Below are 16,769 nucleotides of genomic sequence, written 5' to 3'. Positions count from 1 at the left end.
AATTTTCTATTTCTGTGTTGCTGTTTCTGCATATCATAATTAGCCTTAGTCGCATGTACACCCACTCCTGCCATAGCCCTAACGGGCTGCAGTATGAATAAATAAATAAATAAATAAAAGATAAAAATTACATCATGCGTGCCCATAAGTTATCATAGCGATACATCCATATATGAATCTGTGCGTTCATGCGCACGTATATGCACAGACGCGCACATACGCACTCACATATTTGAAAAAGAAGAATAAAGTCTACATTCCAGTTATTTAAAAAAATAAGTTTAGGCAGTGTCCTTGAAATGTGCCGAGTTGCCTAAAGAACTGCAAGTCTTTGCTTATTCATGCCACAGGTGATGCCGTCTCTGCTGCACGCCCAACAGCAGTTCATCGATGTCCTGGGTGAGCACGCGGAGCGCGGCGTTGACGTGGACATCAACAGCCTCTGCGAGCGCTTCACCTTTGACGTGATTGGCAAGGCAGCGTACGGCATCGACACGAACGTGCAGCGAAATACCGAGTACCCGTTGTTTAAGGACGCACTCGCCGTCCTTCCGAACGTCACTTCGGGCCTTCTTTACCACCTTGCCCGTGAGTGATAACAGTGCAGTTCATCGACGGGCTGAGCTTGAGTATCAAGAACGAAGTGAAGCGAAGACGAGGCGAAATTAAGACCTTTTTTTTTTTTTTTCGAAGCGATAGCTTTCAATAGCTACGCTCATGAGCTATCACCGTCTACGCTATCACCGTCCCTCATAAGAGGGGCGGTGATAGAACACGGTAGGCGATGTGAGCGCGAGGAGTAAGCACGAGGAAGAGGAAGAGAGTAAGGAGTCAGAAAGGAAGCACGCGCGCAGAGGAGAAAGAAAGAAGGAGGTGGCGAAACTGTTTCGCGCGTGCAGAATTGTAACACAGGTCGGAGAAGGAGAGGGAAGAAAGTTGAGCGTCAGACCAGATCCTCTCCAGACAAATGCAGCTCGGGAAACTCAGCACAGTAAATGTAAAGCTATCACTCACTTTGATTGTCACCTTCTTATTCCTAGCGAGCTCCTTTATAGCTTCATATTATATTTTAGAGGAAAGAAAACTAACGAATGAAATAAAGTAAAACTGCAATGAAGGAAAGGACACCGTACCACCGTACATATTACTCGTGTAGTTTTATATCTCGGCTGCGGGTGATAGTCCTCTGAAGACAGTTTTTCAAAGCGTTCATTAGGGTCCAGTCGCGCGCCTACATTGTATTGCAATGCGCAGTCATCCGTAAAATGCAGAATTTGACGAGGAGGGGAAGCTTGTATGATGAATACTTGGCGAGCAACTGAAGCGTAAACCCAGAGCCAAATCTGCCCCTTTTTACCCCTGAGTGTATGGCTTGCTCTTCCTTAATGGCGAGTATCTCAGCGGGCCGTAAAGATTGTTGGCTTGATAATGAGGTTGGTGTCATTCGCCCACTGGTGATCATGTTGGTCGCCAAAATATTTATTTATATTTACTCTTAGAAATTGATGGGCCCTTTGCGTTATCGACGTCGTGTTTTCTCACAACGTTGTACTAAAAAAGAAAAATAGCGTCATTATTGGCCTTTTTAAGCTTTTTCTTGTCGACGCGAGATGGCGTAGAATCACAGAGACGTCTTCCAGATGCACTCCATACCTCGTGCGCGAAGCTCTCTTCACTGTCGCCGTAGACTATATTCAATTCTGGAGTCGGAATGCACCCATTATATAAATATTAAAAAGAAAACAATGTTTCCAGCAAATGACCACGATTGATTGCTGCTGGATTGACAATTTCCTTTTTTTTTTCATACTTCAGTTATGAACAGAATAAAACCGCAGTTATGAAAACACAAACGGAACGTGTTTAAATTGAGGAAACAGCCGAGTTCTGCTTACGCTCGTCGCGTACTGACAGAGCATCGCTCACACGAGATGTGGAGCGCACCACATTCCTTTTAATGATCGACACAATCACGGGGCAATCGGCTCGAGGATGGCCAATGTACGTAGAACGCACCTACAGAAGTTTTCCGGGTACGGGCTCAGCGGCCGTATTCACAAGAGTCCTCTTACGTGAGTCCACTTCATCACTGGGTCGTGTTTCTGCGGCCCCCACTGATAGTGATCGGCGTGATAACCGGACAGTGGCCGTTGGAACGGTGATATTGAGTTTGTACTTCAACAGGAAATTTTTGCGAATGTGGGGGTGGGGGCACAATGAATGCGGTTCTATGAGTTAGTGAATGACACTAGAATCTATGATAAGTCGAAGATTTCAGTGCACTGTTCTTATAATTTTATTGGTTCATAGCTACTATTGGTTGTTTCAGCTTCTGTGAACAAAAGCGCTGTCTTATTATTTTCTGAAGTGGCACTAGCTGTTAACCTGCAAGAAATTACAACTTCCCTGCAAAATGTGCAGACACTTCCTTCCAGGTTACAAGTGTATGAACTTACAGCCAAAATATCTTAAATAAGATCCGGAAAAGATGTGCTCACAGCATCACCAAACTGAGTAATTGTACACAAGCAGAAATCGAGCTGTTCTCTTTGTAAGCACGTGGACGCTCACACTTAGCCAAGCAATTGATACATGTAATGCTTCCGAGCTAATAAAATGTTCCACTTAAGTATTGCTAACACTAAGAGCGCAATAAAGACAAATCATAGTGACTTGGTGTTCCGAGCATTGGTATGTACGTCTCTCTTTGTGTTTTCTTTTTTTGTTTTGTTTTTTTCATTATGTACAGGTACATATTTGTGATGGTAACCCCAGATATGCTCCCGGAGATAACAAAACTGAATAAATGTTGAAATATGTTTCATTGCAGAGAACCTCTTCCACTGGCCATGGCTCCTTAACTTACCTGCCCTGGCTTTAGGCGCCTTCTACGCGAATCCTCTGGCTGACATGACTAGGAAGTCCACTGAAATTATCCAACATCGGAGAAACAATCCGCAGGTTCGTGTATGAAAGCTTACCTCTACGCATTGTATCCTGGCTCATGTTTATAATTCATTACAATTTCTAAATGCGATCACTTAGCAAGCTTAACATATTGCGTTGATCTCTCCTCGTGTTGGACGACCTTGCCCCCATTCGGCGGACGCAACTACAACGTCCCTAATTATATGTTTGATTTCGGCCTTCTATTCTGTCCATAGTGCATACTGCAAACCAAGAAAGGCTGTGATAAATTGTCTTTGAGTACCCGTTTTTTTCTTTCACCCGTTTATCTGTGCCGTTAATATATATCTAGACTCATGCCGTCTCAAAACTTGGCAATGTGATGCACGCATCTTGTTAGCAACGCCAGTTCTGCAAAGCAGCATTGAAAGATTATAAAGGCAACAAGGCATGAGTCATTTCTTCAGTTATAGCTTTCCATGGCCTAGTTATTTTCGTCTCATGCTTCCGAAATTGAGTAATCGCGCAACTGATAAGAAGAGCACAACTTCTGGAAGCTCACTCCAACACGTACGCCAAGGCGAACTTCCTGAAATCAGACAGCGCCAAATGAAGACAGGGCTCTTACTAAGCTGTTGAATGACACCAGTTTACTCTAACCATTGGTTTACTGTTACGCTGGTTGTATTGTTATCGTTGCATAATAAGCAGGGAAGGGGTACAGGCGTAAGTAACATATATCAGGATAAACTAGAGATAGGTATAAGATTGTGTACCGCGATAGATGAAGTAAAACCTGGTTATCTCACGCAGGGTTGGCGACTATTTGATGCCATCAGAAATCAGCACCACTATTAAATTTATCCAATAACATAGTAATGCAAACAAATTCACCAGGCGAGAACTGGAGGGTGTGTGCATCTTCCAGAAACGCTGTGGTTCGAAGCTGACGGGAGTGTTGACTGCTCAGCGATCGAGATAAGCAAGATACCGTTAGACTAGCGTTTGAAGAAAGAATAGATGAGATAGGAACGCAATCAGTACAAGCATAGGTAATAATATAACATAAGAAGAGACATGTTGAATTCTAGGTTGCGATACGGTAACGCACAAGCAACATGCATAGGCTAGATGAATGTTTGTCGCTACCCGCATACAAAGGCTCAGCCCCAACCTACCATTATCATCAAGAATACTATCAGTGGCGCACGCTATCTGGCTTGAATACTAGCATAGTGCGAAAACAGAAGTTTCCTCGGACGATGAAAAAAAAATAGACCTGCACCAGCTCTGATCCGCAAGTTTTATTAAAGACCTTAGCAATATATATATCTAACACTTACAACAAACAAGAAGCACACAAGCTAGACCTAACAAGAAACAGTAAGCACGCAAACTATAGATCTGTAACAGCGCTTCCACGTACAGATACCACAACACGTTTGCCATTTGTCGAGAAAGGATATATTGTTATCCACTGAAGCGGTCGACGGATGACTGACGCATAATATTTTCTTTTCGCGATCTGGTACGCTTAAATGACGTAGCAAGTTACACGTTCTTGATGTTGCGCAATGATGATAGTATTTGCATAGTACGTCGCGCACGGACTGGTGCCATGCAGTACTGATGTATGTTATTGTTTATTCGTCCGTGTGAAATTGGCCTAGTTCATTCATGCATCTATACCAAATCACCCAGTGCCGGCTCTCACGAGTGCAATTTTCGTGCTAGATGGCATTAGCCCCTCCGACCAATGTAGATATAGAAACTAACATACAGCTATTAGCCGTCATCTTGTCGACTGAAGAAAACTCGTCCATCATCTAACGTCCATCACTCTTTGACATGCTTCGATGGTCCAGACTCACGCAGCGTCGTTTCCGGATCCCAGGGAATATGCCAGCTTCAAGGGACGTTTATCATTTCTTGGTCCTAAGAAAAGACAACCACTACATTTTAATGGTGTTATTCTAGCTCATGTCAATCCATACTGGCGTCTAGGCGCAATAATTCGCACCAATTCCTGAAGCGCCCGTCGCTTTTGTCGCAAGCAGTGTGACAAAGATACGACCGCGTGTACGTTGTCCACAACGTTAGACAAATTCCTGCAACGTTAATTTTCGGAATACGGTTCCTAGTGTAGTATTATAAGAACACAAACAAAATGAAAAGTATACCAGCCACCTGAAGCCACATTAACTGTATTAGTATGTTTTGTTCGCGTTTTATAGAAGGTGATGGCTCTGCTCATTGTATAGCATCCTCCTAGGTAATGTACTGAATTTAGCCTAAAGAAGTTAGTTGCTATACGTGGTAAGTTCGTACGACGACAATGCAAAGTAGTCTGCTGTGGTACAACGACAGTGGCAATATTGTGTAGGTTGATTTCTCGCCTAACGCTGCTGCATCACGTGAAAGCGCGACATTTCTCTCAACCTTACGGGTATAATACCAATATATTAAGAAGTTTATAGTTTTCTTTTTATTATGTACATTGTAGCCACTTAATTATGGACTATAATTTAGCTAGATATTTTCATTATAGGTTCCTGCTGGTCCGCTAGCCTTATTGACATGCCTTGCACTCCTGCCGTTAACCACATTATCAAAAGCTCGCTCACTACAAGAAGCTAGGTGGTAGTTTGTAGCGTCGAAGTTTGGCTTAAATAAAGCGACCCGTGCCAAAGACCACTATATAAGGAGCTAAAATACCAATGACGCAAATTGGCAATATCGCGTATGCCCCAAGGTGTCACCCTCGCTACATATCAACGACGATATGTGGGAAATTATGTAGCGTGTCACCAACCATGGCAGCCCATTGGCTATGACATTGCGCTATTGAGTTTGAGGAGGCGGGTTCGATTTCGCCTGCATTTAGATCAGAGAAAAATGCAAAGACGCTCCTGTTTATAGGAGCGTTTTTACGAAAGTTAGTTGCACGTTTACGAACGTCATGTCGTCAAAATTATTCCTGAAATCTCAGTTATGTCGTGTCACATTGACATAGCATAGTTTTGAAACATAAAACGTGAGAACTTATTTTCTGCAGCATGTCATCAGAAATGATGTTCCAGGAACTATTTTGCCGGAGGAGCAATATAGTTAAGGAATATATAGGTTGTTTTGGTTTTTAGTAATATGGAGTACTTAAGACACTCACATGTCGATTGGTATTGAATTCAAAGAATAAACATTCCTTGCTTGAAGTAACATTGTTGAACTGTATGTCTACTCTACTGAATGTATTATTATTATTTTCATCAGGTGAGAGTACCGGACATGGCGCAAATTCTTCTCGACGGTCTGCTCAATGCAGAAGAACCTGAAGTCGGGAAACATGACGTCACCGCAGGCAGTACAGGTATCACGTGAACTCCCAACTTCACATACCGACCGAACTCCTTGTGACAAGTCAGGCATAAAACACCGAAACCTGGCAGAAAAAGAATCGGACGTCCTCACGTCCAGATACGAAATACACTGAGATAACACAAGGTCCACTGATATACGTACCTTATAAATTTTAAGCAGTGACCCGAGTGTTAAACACGCCCATCGCGATGCTATTTTTGGAAAGTTGATGAACGTTTCAGGTAGCCTCAAAAAGTCCTCAGTGTGGTGTGCAACGTTTTAAGGAGATCAAATAGTTCGGCAACAAATAGCTTTCCCCTCAATCAGGCCCATAGCTGCTGACGCATTGTCTCCTAATGGACCAAATGTTGAGAGCATGTGGCGGGCATCGTTGGCGAAGATTATCCATCTATTGACTGGTTTTACAGCCCTAGACAAGCATCACCAATAGAGGGCGCGGCTTGTCCAGAGAAAAGCGCGAAAGTTGAATCCGGCTCCAGTACGCGCCTCAAACATGAGGACACGTGGTGTGCCTCGATCGGTTAGCCTTCTTACTGTCCGCACGACTCGCCGAACTGAGTTGCTTACCATTAAAAAGCTGAAAGGACGCAAGTGCCTTCGCTGTGCGGCGGACCAGGCAGAGGCTCGCTTGGAGCAAATGCTGACTAACCACCTGCACCGCGCTGCCAAAACGGGCGAAGAACGATAATCATGTGTTAATCATCTAATGATCGTGTTGGTCAGGGAAGTGCGTCTGAAAGAATCGAAAGGTGTCCGTAAGAAGCAGCCTGGATTGCTCCACAGCGGAATATCGCTCGATGTGGTGCCTTTTATGCATCGCACTTCCCGCAATGTCAAGCAGACAGCGTGTATAGGCACAAGTATCTGGCGTCATTTCCGCCCCATGCAAGCTTGCTTGCTTATGCCACGGAATTGTCTCAAACGGTGAAAGAACTGGCAGTTGCTGCAAAAACACACGCTCAAGGCGTTTGTAAAATTCGCGATGAACGTTGCTTATGAAATTAGATTGTATTGTGAGAAGTCATCCACCTGGCAAAATGACCGCTGCGTTATTATTCGTGGAAGCAAACATGGGCTTCGGATAAAAAAACAACGGCATTGCGCATTTGCCTGCGCATTGTCGAGTTTAAGTGTGCGCTCCGCGGCTTCGGGGGATCGAGATTCTGGGACACGCAGGTATTCCACGGCTAGAGAGTTGATGGAAGCGTGTTATGTTGCCTCGAGAGGGAATGCATGTGTTAGGAAAACTTTTTTTTTTTCAGCTGCGAGCCAAGGTTCATGCGCGGTATGTTGCTGAGTCATAATTACCATACTCCTACTTCAAACAATTTGCTTTGTTTGTTGCTTCATTGCGTTAGTATGGTAAACTCCTTTTATCAGCGCGTCTCACGAAAATAACACTTAGTTGAAAGTTTGCGCTTATCAGTGTCGATGCTCATCACAAGGAAGATCGCTAATCGCATTATAACGTCACCAATCATCTCCAAAGGATGCATGCGCCACCAATTTTGCGCAACAAAGCTGTTAAAGGGGAGTTCTACAACGGTGTTTGTGCGGCGCCGATGGCTGCGGTCCATGGTGACGGCCTCCTGTCAAACCTGCTGTACTCTTTTCCAAAGTGCTCACCACATACATCACACCATCGGCAGGAGCTGTCGCTCAAGCGCCTGCGCTCCGTTATTTCTTTAACCGCCCACACCACGTCCTGCACTCGCCGGTATTCAGAGAAGAGCGAACGGCACAGTTTGCGATGGGAGCCATGAAGCGGCCTTGTGATGAGACCGTCCTGCTTCGTCCCGCAACGCCACCTGCATCGGAGCCCTGAATGTTCCAGTGTGACGACATTGCCCTAACGCGAAGCGTCGCGCTGACGCAAGACCACTGGAGTATGCCTTGGTTATAGCACAGGACAGCCCTACTAAAGACAAATGAAGTGAATTTAAAAAGTATCGGATAAAGCGAAAGGATCGCACCGGATATGGCGAACCGTTTGCAAAGCCTAGGGTAAGTTTTGGGCAGTGGCAATATAGACCTCTGCGACCTCCGAAGGGAATGAGAACCGTCTCACACTACTTGGATGCCTTGCCCGGATGTCTAACTCGCACGACTTGATGAGCGGCCCGGATGTTAATATATCTGGGATCTTTCTAAGGCACGCGTCACTATCTACTAGCGCATCTACTAGCGCACCTACTTGTTCGGTGCAGCGTTTCATTTATCTCAGGATCCTTGTGTCGGCAGCGATTATACCCACATGGGTAGCAGTTCTTTTTTATACTGGATCACTCGCTGGGCATGACAAAGTTTACGGTAATCATAGGTCATCCTTCTAATTACCCCAGTCCATTCCTTAAAAAAGATGTCCTTTACTGTGTCGACAGTGTAGTATACTTGTATCAATAATAGGCTTGGTAAATCATTTTATCTGTAGCGATCACTTGAATTGCTTGGTCGAGTGGTGTAGACTCGCAAGCGTGAGAGAGAGTCGGTCGCGACATCTCTTGAGATTCAGCATTAATAAAATATTCGCTTAGCCAACCGTATCAACGACGCCAAACTGAAAGGTGGCTTGGCGCGTAGAATTAGTCATGTTGCTCCGAAATGCGCACTTAGATATATGTATACACACGCACAAAGTCGTGCGGCAATTTTGCGTGTATTCGCAGGCTTCTTTCACACTCGGAAAAACGCTTTGATGTAGCACATATTGATCAACAGAAAGTTGTATCGGGAGTATTTCATATTGCTCTACAATGTTCTGATTAACACTTTTTGCATTATTGTAACATTTGAGAAGTTTAATATTAATAAAGAATGACTATGCAATTAGCGAAATCCAAAAATATATTCTGTGTCTTCAAACGATGGCAATCAACATTTCCTTGGTTCTGTCCAGCTACGTGGCATTTTCGTATATTTAAAGTTTGGTGCAAGTTACGTGACACACCTTATATATATATATATATATATATATATATATATATATATATATATATATATATATATATATATATATATATATGGGCCACGTATAATTATAATATACTTCGTAAATCCTTTTGTCGGTTTTATTTAAACACAGTTAGAGCACCCACCTCTCCGGCTCACAGGGATTTCTTTACCTTGTTTACCTTAATACGTATGTCAGTACGCTTATGATGGAAAAGAACGCCAACAGCCAGTAGGAATCAGTGATCACATCGCTTAATATGCTCAGTATTACTGCAGTCATTGGCAGCGGTGTAATGACGCATTTCAGTAATCTTGCTTGTGTTTTCTTCAAAGCCCCACTACCACAAGATATACTAAACCAGCTTTCATCAAACTGCATGACGGTTTTCCTGGGAGGGTAAGTGTCACAGTCAACCAAGTATGGATGCGGATACACTAAATAATTTATTGGACTTGTTTGGCAATCGCAGGTACGACACCACGAGGCTGGTTCTGACTTGCTGGTTTTACCTTATGGGAAGACATCCGGAGGTGCAGGAGAAAATGCGTCAAGAGGTGCTCGAAGCTTTTGAAAAAGAGGTGGGCGTCCATCTAAACAATTCATTTATCGAACGATAAATACGCTGTATCTTTTTTTGCCGCCGGAGCTTACACCAGCTACATATAACTAAGGAACAAGGAAAGTGTGCTTGATTCTCTATAGGATTAGGTGATACTACTGCCATTGTTTTCTTGATTTCCCAAACATTCAGCGTTAGCGCAAGTCTCGAGTGAACCTATAAACCTCTTGTAAGTTAGGAAGCATACTACACAGTTGGTGCTCAACCCTTCATGAGTCTGATATATTTATCGCAGGGAAAGCATTTACAGTGTCAATTTTTGTATGAGATGTTGTCAAACGAACACAGCGGTTTATTTTCGCCTATTCAAAACGAAAAAAGAATTAGACAGATAATAGCCAACGCATATAGTCCTCACTAAAAAGTGGAGAACGTAGGGGTACGTCGCTGGCATGGTGGGACACAAATTCACAAACGAGCAGGCACACAAGTGACACCGAAAAAGTAAATCAGCCCACAACAGGACCTAACGGATCTGTAGCTTCAGTGAAAAAATATTCCTTCAGCCGGTACACAAATGTATTGTTTTGATTTATTTCACTACGAAATGCAGTACTACCGTGAATCGCCGCTCAAATTGTACACTTTCTCTCGCTGCTGGAAAAAAAAAGGATACAAATCAAGAACCAACTGATTGAAAAGCTGCAATTATTAAAGGGTATACTAAATATTGAAAGGCGCGCTGTGAACTATTCAGCGGTAGAATTTGAAATAGTCGGGCTGTTTCATTTATTTGCAAACGATGCGCTAGTAAGCAGCTTTTCAGTTTCAGTTTCAGTTTATTATTCGTTCATAGCAATTTGTTACAAAAAATAGTATACAGGCACCATAGAAAAACAACGATACAATATCTGCGGTCGCTGCGATTTGACTAATTCCATTTTAAACTGTATCTTTGTGTGTTTTAGTGTGTAATGTATAATAATGTATAATGTTCCCACTCCTGCTATAGCCCTATATTGGGCTGCAGTATATGTAAACAAATAATAAATAAATAAAGTATCGACCCCAGCGCTACATGTAACAAAGCCTATAGTTACTGAAATGTCGTTTCAGGAACGGCGAACGTTGTCCCTGATACTCACACATCGGCCAACAAATTCATCGCGAGTTCCAGTGGTTTAACCGTTTAACTTTTGCTGTGCTATTTACGCGTCTCTTTGTATTCGTGCTTTAGGGAGATCAGCTATCATTGCTTACTCTGACGACTCTTCCCTACTCCAACCAAGTCATTTGTGAGACCATGCGGCTATACCCTCCTATAATCACGTGAGAATGTTTCGTTGACTACCCGCAATTAACTGCCGCTTCTACGTTATCGCAATGCTGGGCTAAAGAATGCAGGTTCTTTAATTGTGTAATCGATAAAAGCAAGGAGTTCACCTTGAATCTACGGACAAGAAGACGACAATTGTTAAAATGCATCGTAGACACGCGAGTAAGGCTTTTCGATTAGCACTGTTTCAAACAAAGTTCTTAAAGAGCTATGCAAATTGTTCATTATTGAAATATATATATTTCATTCCTAATAGCTATAAAGCGACGTAGCATTACGGTGCAAACAATGAAAAGTGTGTTCCGAGGTCAACGCGAGCATTTCCAAGGCTATATCATCCACAAATTCGGCCTCACAGAGCAGTGCAAATCAGAGTTCGGTGGCCACACAAGCACACGACTAAGCTGACACAATTTTAACGGCAGTAAAAAGGCTAATAGGCTCGCCGACAACATCTAGCACTTTTTGACGGGTCATAATGTCATAACGAATCCTCAGTCGGCGAGAGGACTAGGCATGCAGAGCTTCGCTGTAAGACGGCCCATACAGCTCAAAGATATTTCAGATGCAATGAAATCTGTGCTTTCAAACGGCTGTTCTGCGGCACAAGGAATCTGACCTAGTCAATGATTAGTACGCGTTTCAATCTGTATTTTGACGATAATAATGTTCATGATTTTCAAATGCATCATCGTCAGATTTACCTCACGTTGTGCGGACGAAGACTATCGTTACGGAAAATATGTCATAAAAGAAGGAACCTCAGTTCTGGTGCCTACGTACCAGCTGCATCATGATCCACAATACTGGAACGAGCCGGAAAAATTTGACCCAGAAAGGTGAGTGCCTGTTCATTATCTCGAAGTACCATCAATTGAGATCAATTAGCAGTTTTCATATTCTAGTGAACCTTAACAAAAGAACCAACCAAACGTGACAGGAGCTACATAATTGAGAACACCAATTTGGCCGTCTCCACAGAGATTAACGTGTGCTTGCCGAAGTCTTGATAACCATCTGGTTCAATTTTGAAACCATATCAGAAAAGGTAAATTTTCACGACGTTTTGCCTTATTTATACGTTGTAAATACAGCTGTCGGAAAGCAAAAAAATGATATTTTATGCACTGAAGTGCCGTCAGGCGTTCTCTTACCTTGGCTTCGAATGTCTGCTTTCTCACTTGTTTTTTCTATCTCTGGAAACACAAGATCGCATCTTCATGCGTCTACTGTCATGATGACGGCGGTGCGATGTTTTACAGAGCCGAAGACCGACAAAGGAACGTAGTGCCTATTTGGAGGCGTGTAATAAATGCGATGGAATGTCGGCAGTAAAACGTGCCTACCATCGTCCCCATGCTGCTCAGAAACAGCAATTTTTAAGCAATGATCCCATATTTTTCTTTTACTGGCTGTACTTTTCTTAATACTGCAAACGGAGCACCACGCCGGCCAAGCTGGCAGTCGAACAGAACGAGATTGAATGTTAGTGGGTGACAGTACTAGAGAATGTGACAAATGCTTCATCTTGTGAATTTCTGAAAACTCATCTGCCATTTTTCCGATCTTCGAGGTGTCGAATCATTCGGCGTCGCTCTATCAATGTGCTAGCTTCCTGGTTACCTGAGATGTTGGAACGATTGCCCCGAGAAGGCGTTGGTCCCGCATTCTATCCCCGCACTTGGGCAAATGTTTTGGAAAGCTTTCCTACTAAAATACCCATATGGGTGCTTTATTTAGCTTCGTGCGCCTACTGAGAGCATCAGAATTTTTTTTCTGCTGCGAACGCACTGCTATGATGTTCCTGTTAAAGATTGGGGCTGGTGAATTTCGATTATTTCTGCGACGGCTTCCAATAAACTGCTTATGGAAGAACAAGGGTCGACAATGGACGCAGTTATTCTTGACGTTGTATTTCGACTGTGTACTTGGGAATATTGTGCTGGTCTTTGTGGTTCTTTATCGACCAACGCACTGTCTTAAACTGAAAGTGCGTGATGTAGGTTACTGGCAACTGGTGATACCCGTGGTGTTCTCGGCGCATTATCTCTGCAAACTACGGCATAGCTGTTCTAGAGCAGTGTGGTCTTTTGTCAGTAGCACACTGCTTATGACGTTTGGTAGCGTGCAACGTCCGGTATGAGTGAAGCACTGTAAGCGAGCTCAATTCTAATTGTATGATGGCAAACACAATCAAATCGAGACCGCGGCACCGACACGTTGCATAAGGTAACAGTGATTCATTTTGGTGTAACATTTCGCCCCAAAACTGCACTTTGGTTAAGCTGTCCCTGTCCCGAGTTACAACTTATCAAAAAAGCGGATTATTTTAGATTTAACATGCGTGGCGCCGCACCACCCTCCAAAAAAGAATATGATATATCCAGGGCATCACAGAGCATTTGCTTGAAAAGCTCTAAGTAGTGAGGGACTGGATTGGTGCGCCACTGAACGAGGCCAATTTTCTGCGGGAGCAGTGTATTGCATAAAATCCGAAGCATCAAGGTCGTGAGATGCCTTGAGCGCTATCTCGGTGGTTCTTCGTTCGGCGCTTGCTAACTGAACGGGCATCGTACATAAAAAGTATGTAATCTATCCAAGGACGAAAAATATCAGTTACAATGTTGTCATTGTGTCCTAATGACTCATTCGGAATGAACTTCGCCAAATTCCAGCCATAGATGAATAATTTTGTAGGTTACCAGGCATATTGAATGAACAACCTATAAATTTGAATTTGTCACCGCGTCGCTGACATGTGGCCCAGTATTACCGAATGACTCGCTACTACGTGTCAAAAAAAACGGTAATTTGTAAGCGTGGTTTTTAGAGGGATTTGATTCTTTATGGTCTCCGATGCCCATTCAGTTACGCAGCGCCTAGTGGACAACCACCAACAGAAGGCGCAAGGTGTCTCGCCTCACTCATGTCTCGCTTTTGTGTGTTTGTTTTAGATTATGTGACCATTGACACCGCTCTAAATAGGACTACCTTGCTAAAGATTGTGCAACGCAAAACAGGAGTTCCTCCAACCGAAATCTATATGGGAAATAATTTTGTTCCGTAAAATAACCCACTGCTCTAATTCAGGCAGTTCAATCGGAGCTGAAGTATTTAATAGCAGAACTCGGCTCACTAGCTCGGCTTAAATATTTAGTAAATCAACGGTCGCCATAGAGTTACGTATTTGTCGCGTCTAGAAATGTGGAGCCATGCAAAGGACATTATAGTTTGCATAAGCAGTGATCATGACACATTTACTCTACTGCCTCGTCTATACTACGGTGCCAAACCAACGATATTAAAATCACCATTGCATTGTCCAAAACACATTACTGTATTCTTTTTGAGGCAAGTCTCACTTCTTTTATTAGCAAATAATAATCCTTAATCTACTGAGAGTTGGTATACGGCTCTCAGCATGCCATTAAACAGCGAATAATTTTCCTAAATGACTGGAATGCTAGTTGCTTCACGAAAGCTAGTGTCTGACGCTAAAAACCATTAAACACCTTGCATGCAGAAGAAAATTCGCTAAAACGTGACAGTTGTGTACCCATCTTCTCCGAAGCGGTGGTATCGATGCAAAAGAAGTAGAATCGCATTTTACTTTCTACCGCTTTCAATTATCATATGCATGATTCATGCTCAGATTTAAACACCACCAACTCATTAAGTTAGTCACCATTTGAATATCTCCTAATTGCAGGTTCAGTCCCGAAAACAAGCGCTTCATTAACCCCACTGCCTACCAGCCTTTCGGCCTGGGACCGCGTATATGCCTCGGTCAGCGACTAGCGCTTGCTGAGCTGGTCTCAGCTGCCGCGCAAACGCTGCGCCACTATCGCATTACCCTGGCCAGGAGTCAGAAGGTACTGGAGCATTGTTCACTGGATCAATATTGTGAAGATTATTTACTTTTACACAGATAAATGTAGTTCTTATACATAATGCTTTTTTTTTGGAAATGCTAAATAGGATTTGTTTTCCTTCAATCGTCAAGAGTATCTTATTTGACATAACTTCGTTCCGTCCTTATCAGTGTCGTTCACATTGAACTATAACCGACCATTTTCAGAGACTAAGCTTCTCGGACCGTGGCCCCATGCGTCGCTGGCTTACAAAGCGACGCGGGCACTGATACATTTCATGAAAGTGACTGGCCTCAATGACTGAGTATAGGCGTGAAGTTATAGACATCTCCCTCTCTCTCTCTCCTTTCTTTTCTTCCCTTAAACCCATTTCCCTGTGCAGGGTAGCAAACCAGACGTGCGTCTGGTTGACCTCCCTACCTTTCCTTACTTCTTTTTTATCCTCCTCTTTGAACTATTGTTAATAATAATGTACGATCGTTCGAGTTACCTTAATTGGTTTTTTATGTACGCTTAAAGATAATCGCGCATAAAAATATTTTTTTTTGTAAATGTTTCACTTGTACAGGTCAAACGAACTGTACTAACGACAGAAAGCTTCCTCCTCTGATCAATGTCACGTGGTAGGAATGATCCACTGTATACTGCTGATAAACCTTGTGAAAGAATACATTTCTCTTTTTTTGCAGCGTGACCTCGAGATATACACCTACTCTATTATGGCAGCCCCTAAAGAGACAGTGTTCATCCGATTACATAAGCTGCATGGCGTGACATGACTTCACCGCTGACCCATCTGAGGAATCTTGTGCTTTTCAAAGCTGCATAAGAATTTTTTTTATTACACAGCGTCATGATATAATGCTGCAATGCCAATGGTACTTTTGTGCTAGAAAAATGTCATGACCGGGCCCTTACTATATGTAGGATGGGCGTCTGGATATACGTTAGCTGCTTATAGAAGAACTATTACCGGCCCTAATCAGGTAGGTTGTGAGTGAACCAGTTCAATAAATAAAAGATCACAACCTTGGTCACAATGTCTGCCTTTCATGTTACTCTTCCACAAGGAATATAGCCGCCTTAGAATAAATGTTGCGACGAGCTCCGAATGAAAGTACGAAGAAACTTCTGTAGATAACTGAAGATCGCGGGCCAAAAGGAAAATATGAACACATTTACCTGTGAAACAAGCCGATTTGTCAACAACGTTTATGAGGCAATCGTTATGTCAAATATCAACTTTGAATTTACACTATTACGTCAGGGCACGAGCGTCTGCTAGTGCAGGTTTGACAAGAACGCTACATGCATGTACGCTACGTATTTCCTGAAAACAGCATCTGCTCGCCTTGGTGCAATGGACACAAAACGAAATTACTCCCACAGAGATCAGCTGTAGAAGTGAGCTGTTGTTAATTGTGAACACCGAGCATGAAAACACGACACAGAAGGAGAGGGAGGGCGAGGAGATCAACACATGTGTGATCATTCTGGCCGTCTTGGCCGTATTTTGTTTTCGCTCACATTCTTTCGCGATGTAGGACAGCCTTGTGCTTCAACGAGCTCTGTTACTGGAAACACATTGCAAAATTTTTCTGGGAAAGTTTAAATTGTAATACGCGAATATGGAGCAAGATATTCTTTTGTATATATCAACAATCTGGGGAAGTAGCGGCTGACAAGTACTGCTGAGAAAGTCTCATAAATCCTTGGATAAGGTTTTCTTCGCTTTGTGCTGTGTCCCGCGATAGTAAAGTGTGC

At 43.1% G+C, this 16,769-nt stretch overlaps 1 protein-coding gene across 5 annotated transcripts in view; it reads left to right on the top strand.

Annotated features, from left to right (window-relative positions):
* The window catches only part of LOC126526468 (cytochrome P450 3A6-like), a 61,637-nt gene extending 45,592 nt beyond the window's left edge, over positions 1 to 16,045 (top strand). For 4 of the 5 annotated variants that reach the window (XM_072289618.1, XM_072289617.1, XM_072289621.1 and 1 more), the window contains 9 exons: positions 351 to 588; positions 2,831 to 2,961; positions 6,178 to 6,274; positions 9,571 to 9,634; positions 9,708 to 9,816; positions 11,035 to 11,126; positions 11,832 to 11,972; positions 14,843 to 15,005; positions 15,695 to 16,045. In XM_072289618.1, the coding sequence (XP_072145719.1) occupies positions 351 to 588; positions 2,831 to 2,961; positions 6,178 to 6,274; positions 9,571 to 9,634; positions 9,708 to 9,816; positions 11,035 to 11,126; positions 11,832 to 11,972; positions 14,843 to 15,005; positions 15,695 to 15,784 (1,125 nt within the window). In that variant the 3' untranslated portion in view covers positions 15,785 to 16,045. The remainder of the gene's footprint in view (positions 1 to 350; positions 589 to 2,830; positions 2,962 to 6,177; positions 6,275 to 9,570; positions 9,635 to 9,707; positions 9,817 to 11,034; positions 11,127 to 11,831; positions 11,973 to 14,842; positions 15,006 to 15,694) is intronic. The other variant, XM_072289619.1, reaches the window with a different exon arrangement.
* Positions 16,046 to 16,769: the final 724 nt, after the last annotated feature.

Source organism: Dermacentor andersoni, chromosome 8 (assembly GCF_023375885.2).
Source record: "Dermacentor andersoni chromosome 8, qqDerAnde1_hic_scaffold, whole genome shotgun sequence".
Taxonomy (NCBI): domain Eukaryota; kingdom Metazoa; phylum Arthropoda; class Arachnida; order Ixodida; family Ixodidae; genus Dermacentor; species Dermacentor andersoni.
Note: the sequence above shows the minus strand (reverse complement) of the source record. Positions and strands in the feature narration are given on the sequence as shown.